General features: G+C 36.8%; 1 protein-coding gene across 4 annotated transcripts; it reads left to right on the plus strand.

Moving 5' to 3' along the window:
• Positions 1-775: 775 nt before the first annotated feature.
• On the plus strand, positions 776-9809 carry LOC306874132 (RCC1 and BTB domain-containing protein 1-like). Of its 4 annotated transcripts, none has more exons than XM_079423922.1 (12): positions 776-1503; positions 2262-2442; positions 2616-2766; positions 2969-3135; positions 3261-3419; positions 3594-3701; positions 4310-4452; positions 5678-5868; positions 6041-6167; positions 6302-6453; positions 7475-7605; positions 7861-9774. In XM_079423922.1, the coding sequence occupies exons 2-12, from the start codon at positions 2317-2319 to the stop codon at positions 7999-8001; spliced, it is 1596 nt and encodes a 531-aa protein (XP_079280048.1). In that variant the 5' UTR covers positions 776-1503; positions 2262-2316; the 3' UTR covers positions 8002-9774. The 4 variants fall into 4 exon arrangements, with proteins under 4 accessions (XP_079280048.1, XP_079280046.1, XP_079280047.1 ...); XM_079423920.1 differs by having other exon boundaries at positions 1468-1614; positions 7861-9809; XM_079423921.1 differs by having other exon boundaries at positions 1484-1614; positions 2265-2442.
• Positions 9810-10907: the final 1098 nt, after the last annotated feature.

Genomic DNA, 10907 nt, shown 5'->3' on the forward strand with positions numbered 1-10907 from the left:
AGACCAGGACCTTACATCCCTCCAGGTAGAATTTCCAATTGGGCCTCATATGGTTCCTCCCCCAACATCCCACACGGAGAGTCCAGCTGCAGTCGCAACATTGAAGCCCACAGTAGGTGAGGTCTCCATCACCACACCACGCCGCTGTCTGTACAGCAAAGTAGATTTCCCAGCTGAATCCAAGCCCATGAGGAGAACCTGAGGAGTCTTTTTAAACCGTTTAGACTTAATTGCGCCCATCCTGATGCGAGAGACGGGTTTCTGATTGAACGTAGGGACTCATGCTGTCTGTATCTCGGCAGGTCTGGACTGGCATCCGGCGGAATCCTTGATTTCACTCCGACTTCGGGGTTTGTTTGTTTTCGAGTGAAATCGTCTGCAAAGCAGAATGAATGAGTGAATGGCTATTTCTGAACTATAGCTCAGGACTGACCGTGTGATTCAGCTCGACTAAAGTTAGTTGACAAACAGGTTTGTCAACTTTGTATGGGATTCCAGAAACTGAACTCAACTGTAAACAATGCAAACGATTCTGACGCTATGACAGCATGTAATGTGTATAATATGAAAATTAATATTTTGAAAGATTATTACCGCTAAGTTAAAACGTAGAAACCTATATCATGTTTAATTCAAAAATTTACTTTATATTATGCTGCTACATATAAAACATAAATATATAAATGTTTAATTTAATATTTTACGTTATATTATGCTGCTACAATCTAGCTGGGGACTATTTTCAGGCGCTGCGTCATATCATTGCGCCTGCTGCACCCATGGAACGGCAGCAAAGTTCCTTGATTATTACGCCGAATGAGAGTATAGTTCCTAGCCATATCAGCCTAGAAAATCGCTAATTTTACTTTTCCGTCGGTCTTAATACACGATGTAACTACAGAAGAGTCACGCTTTAAATAGTAAAATTATCCAAACTTTTTGGTCATTTTTGAGCGAGATGCTAATGGTCAAATCCGATTCAGTGATCTATGCTAAGCTACGCTAAACGTGCTACCGCCAGACCCGGAGATCGGCTGAATGGATTCAAAAACGATAAAACTCATCTGTTTAACTCTAGGGGAGTTGTAAAATGAGCCTATTTTTTATTTATTTTTTAAGTGTAGTGTTCCTTTAACCCTAACCTAAACCGATCCTAACTAACTACTAATCCTGGCCTAACCTTAAATATATCCCACTTCAGTAGTAACAAAAGTGTTTTGCAATTTAACATGAACACAATATTTTTTTACATAAGTGGGATAATAATAATAATAATTTTTACGTTACGATTTAACATTTTTCTTCCTCTTTTATTATGATTATTATTATTATTATCAACAGCATGTAGGCTATGTGGCTTATTTTCGCGTGTTAAGTCCCGCCCCCTTTATCTCCAGGCTTCTGCCACAACCAATCCGTGAAGTAGGAGCGACGTACAGCAGCCTGTGATTGGACAGTTGAGCAGTCATTCATGGAGCCGTAGCAACAGTGATCAGGAAACAAGTGAGTTGGTTTTCTCTCTGGTCTGAACGCGTTTCCGTGGTCATACTGCTGGCGCTACAGAGGGACTGGATAACTCACTAACTGCATGGTCTCAACTTCTGTAGTCACTAGGTAGGTTTTGTGGCGTTGTCTTGATGAAAACCGTTGTTTTTGTATTCTGAGGCTATGTAGCGATGCGGTAGCTGTCAGGCTAACTGAGCTTTGCTAGTTCACACAGTAACGAGAGCCTGCAAAAAGATACGTTTAAACCAACCCTGCTGATTTAGGGATTTCTTTCGCATGCACAGTACACACTTGCTTTTTGGTTTAACTTTGGATTTTGCTACACCGTTAAGCTGTAAAAGTGATACAGATACAATAAAAGCTGTATCTAGTGAGTTTTAGCAGTTGTTCTGTTATAAAGACATCCACTGAAGTGTTTCAGGGACAAAACGACAAACAAATAGGCTTCAAGATACATCAATACAGTGCTGTTGCCAACACAAAAGCCTTTTTGTATATTATTCAAGTGTGAGCTGTGGTATCATATGGTATATCAAACCAAGTAGTGGTTATCTGTCACCCTTGTTAGGGCAATTAATTCTAGCTTGATCTTGAAATAATAATTGAGCTGAGCAGTAAATCAGCCTATTAGAATGATTTCTGAAGAATCACGTGACACTGAAGACTGGAGTAATGCTGGAAATTCAGCTTTGTCATCACAGGAATACATTACATTTTAAAATGTTCAAATAGAAAATGTTTTTTTGCACGCACAGCAGGTATCTTCTCGTCTCCAAACCCCATCCCCTGCAGTTACAAAGGAGTGTTGCCATGGTGGATGTGAGTAAGTGGCCTCTCTTCTCACTCTTGGGTGTACAGGAGCTCGCGTCCATAAGACAGGCATGCATCTTTGGAGCATCTGCGAATGAGGCCATCTACATCACCCACGATGGTGAAGTAAGCTGATCAAGAAACTGATAGTATCTGCTTTGTCTGTGTGGCTCTTGGTGGTGTAAGCTTACATGACCTGTTTAAACAGTTTTTGTAGTTTGTATCTAGCAGTTTGTATGAATGTTCATGAAGGGCTTCTGTACCTTCATATGAAAATGAATCTGGATGTCCTGGCACAGGTGTACGTGTTGGGTTTGAACTGCAGTAATTGTCTGGGCACTGGAGACAGTCAGAGCACAATTGTTCCTAAAAAGCTGGACAGTCTTACCGGAAAGAAGCTGGTCAGTTTGAGCTATGGCAGTGGCCCTCATGTTCTGCTGGCTACAGAAGGTAAGTACAAGATTAAATCTCTATTTTCTAAGTAAATTGAAAGCATTTTGTGGCTTCACCTCTAGTTAAAGTAGAGGCATAATGTGAAATCACTTGCCTGTCTGGATATGTTATAGTTCATCTATCTAAATGCTTAAACATAATAATGGGTATGTATTTTTATACGACTGTCTTATTCAAAGTCCTTTCTTTCTGCTTCCAGAGGGGGAGTTGTATGCATGGGGGCATAATGGATACAGTCAGTTGGGCAATGGGACGACCAATCAAGGTGTGTCTCCTATTTTGGTGACTACTAACCTGCAGAACAAGAAGGTGACAGAGGTGGCCTGTGGTTCTCACCACTCTTTGGCTTTGACCCATGAGGGTGAGGTGAGGCTTCATAACTGTTTTTCGTCACACTTAATTCAGGCATTGCATGAGTATGGAGCCCGTTTTTTTCTGTTTTCCTAAAGTTCCTGCTAATTTACTTGGTCGCTAATTGTATGTCGCCCTAGGTGTTTGCATGGGGCTATAACAACTGTGGTCAGGTGGGTTCCGGGTCCACCGCCAACCAGCCAACACCTCGCAAGGTGTCCAACTGTCTGCAGAACAAAGTGATGGTCAGTATAGCTTGTGGACAGACTTCATCCATGGCTGTGGCAGATAACGGCGAGGTAAGGGATAAAATGAATCATTTATAACCTTCCTTTTTATGGAAATATGCAACGTGCCATGTAAAATATTGTGTTGACTATTGACTGTTTTGCACGCAAGTTGTCTTGCTGTATTTCTCACTGTAGCTGTGTTGCATGTTTGTTAGTGGTGAAATGTGTTGGTGTGTGTTTCAGGTTTATGGCTGGGGTTACAATGGTAACGGCCAGCTAGGATTAGGCAACAATGGGAACCAGCTGACTCCGTCTTGTTTGATTGCACTACAAGGCCTCTGTGTGCTGCAGGTACGAAACACAAGATCTGCCATGCTCTCAGATAGATTGTTAGCTTTACATGTAATATCAAACAGTTCAAAATGTTGAGGTCAGTAAGATTATTTGAAAATAATACTTATATTTAGCTATAATTCAAAAGCAATTGATCAAAAGTGCCAAAATATTTGTAATTTTACAAAAAAATATAAATTTTTACTGTTCTTCAAAATAACTGTTCATCAAAGAATCCTGGTATTTATGTTTTCTCAAAAACATTATGCAGCACAAGCACAACTGTCTTTAACACAGATAATAAGAAATGTTTCTTGAGCACCAAATCAGCATATTAGAATGATCTTTGAAGGATCATGTGACCGGAATATGTTTTTCATTTATAATATTATTTAACAATAGTACTGTTTTTACTGTATTGTCAAATCAAATGAATGCAGTCTTTTGTGAGCATAAGAGACTTCAAACACATAAAAAAAATTGTACTGACCCCAAACCTTTGAATAGTAATGTATCTCAAGTAACAAGAATTGACAACGAAGAAACAAGCAGTTTGTTTTTCCACACAACCCACGTGAGCGTGAAAAATTGTAAAAAAAAAAGTTAAACGTGTCACTGTGTCACAGATTGCGTCAGGTTACGCTCATTCTCTAGCACTGACCGATGAGGGCCTGCTGTATGCATGGGGGGCCAACACTTACGGCCAGTTGGGCACCGGCAACAAGAGCAACCAGCTCAGCCCTGTACAGATCATGACTGAGAAAGAAAGGTAAGGGGGTTTGGGAATATGTCTTTTCCCTTTTTATTACTTGCCTACTCATTCACTCACTGACTCTGTTCTAAAACAGTTGTTATTGTTAACTAAAAGGGAAAAAAAATGTTTCATTAACTGAAATAATGCTCAAGTAAAATCTAAATTGTAGATGAAAATATTAAGAATTGTTGCCTTGGCAAATAACTGAAATAAAATGTTTAATTTCGGGTATTAAAATGACTAAAACTGAAATAAAAATAAAATAAAGCTAATTAGAAATATAAAGAAACTAATAAAAAATGACAAAAGCACATCACAAAATTACTGAAACATAAACTACAATAAAATGAACATATAAAAATAAAAGCTAATTCAAAATATTAATTAATTCTACATTAGTATATAAATAACCCTGTTCCAAAAGCCACTGAACTGCCTTTTTATATTGTATAGTGTCTTAACTTACAAACATGCTAATGCCAAACTCTGAAATCAAATTTGAAATCTATTAAAATCAATCTAACAATGTGATACCGAAAGCACCAAAAATACATACTGCTCAAAATATTGAGTAAAAGTCATTTTTTTTATTTGTACTTTTTATACTTATCAATAATTGTACTTTAGCATATTTGTAATCAACATAGCTCTTCTTTCACTTTGTGTGAATTATTATTTTTTTTTCCACTGATTGATTACAGTTTATGAGATGATGCCCTAGAAAATGGCCAAAATATGGAACATGAAATATAGAAAATGGACTTGAAAAGCACAACTTAAAATGATTTCTAGGTTGGCGGCTCAAAATAAGAAATGCATGATGTTGCCGTTTGCATTTTGTCAGTGCCATTGTTAGTGTGAATTGTTGCAACCCAGGGAGATTTCCTGTTGGTCTATTGGGAGCTTCCTGTAAGTCGTCCTGTTTTGGGTGTAATTTTAAGCGTAGCTCTCTTGTACTAACTCTATAGGTCACTACAGTTATCTCTTCTATCATTAGATAGATTGGTTTAAATTTGAGGAAATGCATCAAATCTGAATAAAACAACAATAACCCAGTTATCTCTAATGTTATCTATAAAATAATACTTATATGGATCTGACAGATGTATCCCTCCCCTTCCCTTGGTCCTTTCCCATTTGTGCCCTCTCCTCCTGCATGTATCCTTCATGTCCCTGCTCCTCCACCTTGGCCTCCTCCATGTCTTCCTGCTGTTTTGACTCCGCCTCTTCCCTCCACCAGGATTGTGGAGATCGCTGCCTGTCACTCCACACACACCTCTGCGGCGAAGACCCAGAGCGGTCAGGTGTACATGTGGGGGCAGTGCCGCGGACAGCCAATCGTGCTGCCACACCTCACACACTTCAGCAGCAAAGACGACGTCTTCGCCTGCTTCGCCACGCCATCTGTGATGTGGCGGCTGCTTTCCATGGGTGAGTTTGTGCTGTTGTTTTGATGTTTAGTTCTCTTTTGCTTCTCTGTTGTTTCAATCTTAATGCAGTTGCAATATTACTGCTGTTATTTAATGTGCATTAAATGGAAATAAACTCTGCAGGAGCTGATGCAGTCGCTGATCTTGCATAACTGTGCTGTATTTGTCATCAGAGCATGATGACTTCCTGACTGTGGCTCAGTCCCTTAAAAAAGAGTTTGACAATCCTGAGACCTCTGACCTCAAATTCAGCATCGATGGGAAGTACATCCATGTCCATAAAGCTTTTCTCAAAATCAGGTGATGAACTCACTCCAGTTTCATCATTAATAATTTATAATCAATTAATAATTTGTGCATTAAAGAGCTTAATGCTCACTTGGTTACTGCTAATTACAACTTTTTCCTCATCCATTTCTGTCTCCTCTTTTCAGGTGCGAGCACTTCAGATCAATGTTTCAGTCACACTGGAATGAGGATATGAAGGAAGTGATTGAGATCGACCAGTTCTCGTATCCGGTTTACCGCTCTTTTCTGGAGTTCCTATACACCGACAGTGTGGATCTTCCCCCTGAAGACGCCATTGGTGGGTTCATTTTTAGAATAAGTTTTACAGAAAAATATTCCAGAAAATTTATGAGTATAAGAAACCATTTAAAAAGGACCAAAACTACACCAAGTAGAAAAAAAACTATTACTCTTACCTAGCTTTATCTGATTTTTGTCCAATTTTGTTGCCAGGTTGCAGGTAATTTTCCATTCACACTATTGTTCTTTGGACTATATGTCTATAAAATAATATATAAAGTAAAATATTACTTTTTCATATTCTTATAATAATAATAATAACAATCTATAAATCATTATTATTATTATTATTATTATTATTGCTATTTACAATAATATTATAATTATTATTTACAAGAACAATAATAATAGTAATACATTAGTAATAATTTGTTGTAGTTGTTATTATTAACAATAGAATATTTATAATTTACAATAATAACAATACACCAATAATGGTTAGCTATTATTATTTATATGAATATAATTAATTTTATTTAATACATTGAAAATGAGTTTATTATTATTATTATTTACGTTCAAATTCTTTTTTTTTACAATAACAACAATAATAACAATATGCCGATAATGGTGAGTTATTATTTACACTAATATAATTAATTTTATTTACAACAATAACAATACATTGAAAATGATTAGTTATTTACATTAACATTGTTTTTTTTTTCAACAACAATAACGATAATGCACCAATAATGATTAGTTATTATTATTATCGTTGTTATTACTTAAAATATAATTATTTACAATAGCAATAATAATAGAACATCCATAATGATGATTTGTTGTTATTATTTACAATAATTAAAACATGTTAATTGAACCAAATTTAGCATTGTATGCTTCTGTGTTTGTGATTTGTATGTGTTGTAATCTATTACAACCAAAAACATTTGGAACTGTATAAATTTAAGCCATGTATTTACGAAGCGTGTTCTAAAACAAAAGAAAATTCAAGATTGTCAGAATTTTTTTGTTGTACCCATCAAAAAATGAATTGATTTGTATTTCTCTCACAGGGTTATTGGATCTGGCAACCTCGTACTGTGAAAACAGGCTGAAGAAGTTGTGCCAGCATATCATAAAGAGAGGAATCACGGTGGAGAACGCTTTCTCTCTGCTGTCTGCTGCCATCAGATATGATGCTGAGGTAACACTAAACCACCCTGGAGGCCTGGCTTACCAGAGCATTTAAGCAGACGCCAGTTTACCCGTTAACTCCTTTCCGTCTCATTTTGTTTGTTTGCTCTTTGCAATTAATCAGCAAGTAAAATACTTTTGAAAGGCAATACAGAAACTCAAAATTGTAAGCTTGTAATGCTAATCATGGATGATAATATTGATTGTTCTTGCTCACTTGTTGAGTCACTCATTATTGCACGTTCATGCTTTCTTCCATGTGAAGGATCTAGAGGAGTTCTGTTTTAAATTCTGTGTGAACCATTTGACTGAGGTCACACAGACAGCTGCGTTCTGGCAGATCGACGGCAACATGCTGAAGGAGTTTATCTGCAGAGCCAGCCACTGTGGAGCCTTCAAAAACTGACTCTGACGGCCACCAGATACACACACGCTCAATGTATTAGTCAAGGAACCTATCTGTTACTGCAGCCAGTCCTCCTCACAGCTAGTGGGCACAGTGACACCAGACATTCATTAACACACAGCGCCCCCTGTTGAGCAGGAGAGGAACTTTCATAATAGATAACATTCGTGAAGAAGGGTCAATGTCTGTGTTAATGTCACGTACAACCATTTCCTACTCATCTGTTGCCGAAGATAGTCAGTCAGATGTGACATTCCCCTTCATATTGCCTAGTGCTAAAAGCAATTTCTAGTGCTGCAGATGGGAAGAGGGTTGTAATAAAATGGAAGTGAGTTTTGGCCAAACAGAGGTTACTTAAACATGCACCACTGAAAAGCAGACAAAGAGACTAAGTCAATCTTTTTGTTTGTCCCTTATACTTTATTGCACGGGTAATATTGAATAGAGATCACTAATTAGATTTTTTTTTTTCTTGCAATGATGCTGTGCATTACAAGTTGCTCTTTTTTTATTGTATTGGCTGGGATCTGTTAATGTGCTTTCTATTGGATACAGTCAGCAGACCCTTATGTTGTTGACTTATTTTTGTCTAAATGTTTTTGGCCAAAAGAATTTTTGCTGTATGATGTTTTTTTGCTTGATTTGAGTCTTAAAATATAGGCCTCTTTTTTTCCAGATTAGGAAGACCGCTGTCTGTTATCCCTTAGTTCAGGATCTGAACTAAGGGATGTTGTTGCACTTAACCAGTCTGATGTTTAAGTTTGCTAAAATATAAAGAGTATTATAGTGGCACTATTTGTTTCCTGTGCAGGAGCTGCTCATATAAGATCACTAGAGGGTGTATATGAATTTGTACAGCTGCACCTTTTTAATAGGTGTGAAACACTTGGATTTAACAATACTAATGCCCGTGGTAAGGTTTTTTGTTACATATCAACCATCTGTATTTGTTTTTCACATGTGTATATACTGTACAGTTTTTGCATTAGTTTTTTAAAATTAATCTGTGCACATTGTATGCCACAGTTTCTCTTGTAAGTTATAAACCCTGATATTATAAAGATAAATAAAGCTTTTCTTATAAGTTGGGTATTTAATTAAATGTTGTAAAAATGTATGCCAATATGCCAGCATACTTATTTTTTTTAATATCTGAATCATGAATCAAATTTCATTATGCCTTTACTTAATTAAAATGATTACATATTAGAATTATACATTTAGTAATAATGGTAACACTTTATATTAAGGTTCATTAGTTAACATGAACTAAGAATGAACACTACTTCTACAGCATTTATTAATCTTAATGTTAATTTCAGCATTTACTAATGTATTATTAAAATCACGTGTTAACATTAGTTAATGCACTATGAACTAACATGAATAAACAATGAACAACTGTATTTTTATTAACTAACACTATCAAAGATGAATAATGTAATAAATGTATTGTTCATTGTGAGCTTATGTTAATGTTAGTTTGTGTAATGTTAGTTAATACATGAATGTTAACAAATGACACCTTACTGTAAAGTCTTACCAATAATCTTATTTCGTTTATTTAACATTATTATTTTATTAATTATTAATTTGAGCATTAGCATTAATTCTAATAAATGCTACTAATGGAAGTTCCTGACATTCATTTCTCAAGAAATGAAACTAATGGTAATTATCGGAATTGATCAGTCATTATGTGATGTGAGTAAATGTTCAGAAATGATGTACAACCTGAATTACTTGAAATGTTGGGACGTTTTTTTAAATTTGAAAAAAAAAAATTAATACTAAAAGACTTTCAAATCACATGAGCCAGTATTTTATTCACAAGAGAACATCGATAACATAAATGTTTAATCTGAGAAATTTTACAATTGTATGCACAAAATGAGCTCATTTCAAATTTGGTGCCTGCTACAGGTCTCAAAATAGTTGGGACGGGGGCATATTTTCCATGGTGTAGAATCTCCTCTTTCTTTTGAAAGATCTGGACTGCAGGCAGGCCAATTCAGCACCCGGACTCTTCTACTACGAAGCCATGCTGTTGTAATAGCTGCAATATGTGGTTTTGCATTGTCCTGCTGAAATACATGTCATCTGGAGGGGAGCATATGTTGCTCAAAAAACCTTTATATATCTTTCAGCATTCACAGTGCCTTCCAAAACATGCAAGCTGCCCATACCGTATGCACTTATGCACCCCTATACCATCAGAGATGCTGGCTTTTAAACTGAACGCTGATAACACGTTGGAAGGTCTCCCTCCTCTTTAGCCCGGAGAACATGGTGTCCATTGTCCAAGAATGTCAAATTTGGACTCGTCGGACCATACAACACACTTCCACTTTGAAACAGTTTTAAATGAGCCTTGGCCCACAGGACACGACAGCACTTCTGGACCATGTTCACATATGGCTTCCTTTTTGCATGATAGAGCTTTAGTTGGCATCTGCAGATGGCACGGCGGATTGTGTTTACCGACAGTGGTTTCTGGAAGTATTCCTGGGCCCATTTAGTAATGTCAATGACAGAATCATGCCGATGAGTGATGCGGTGTCGTCTGAGGGCCCGAAGACCACGGATATCCAACAAAGCTCTTCCCTTACGCACAGAGATTTCTCCAGTTTCTCTGAATCTTTTGATGTTATGCACTGTAGATGATGAGATTTGCAAAGCCTTTGCAATTTGACGTTGAGGAACGTTGTTTTTAAAGTATTCCAATCTTTTTACGCACTCTTTCACAGATTGGAGAACCTCTGCCCATCTTTACTTCTGAGAGACTCTGCCTCTCTAAGACATCCCTTTTATAGCTAATCATGTTACAGACCTGATGTCAATTAATTTAATTAACTGCTAGATGTTCTCCCAGCTGAATCTTTTCAAAATTTCTTGCTTTTTCAGCC

Source organism: Barbus barbus, assembly GCF_936440315.1.
Source record: "Barbus barbus genome assembly, chromosome: 8".
Lineage (NCBI taxonomy): Eukaryota > Metazoa > Chordata > Actinopteri > Cypriniformes > Cyprinidae > Barbus > Barbus barbus.

Bases quoted from the DNA above. Each gene is read 5' to 3' on its own strand.
- LOC306874132 (XM_079423920.1), top strand. From the start codon at position 1,589: ATGGTCTCAACTTCTGTAGTCACTAG. The intron at 3,420-3,593 runs GTAAGGGATAAA...TGTGTGTTTCAG, and splicing joins CTGTGGCAGATAACGGCGAG to GTTTATGGCTGGGGTTACAA. The intron at 7,606-7,860 runs GTAACACTAAAC...TTCCATGTGAAG, and splicing joins CCATCAGATATGATGCTGAG to GATCTAGAGGAGTTCTGTTT.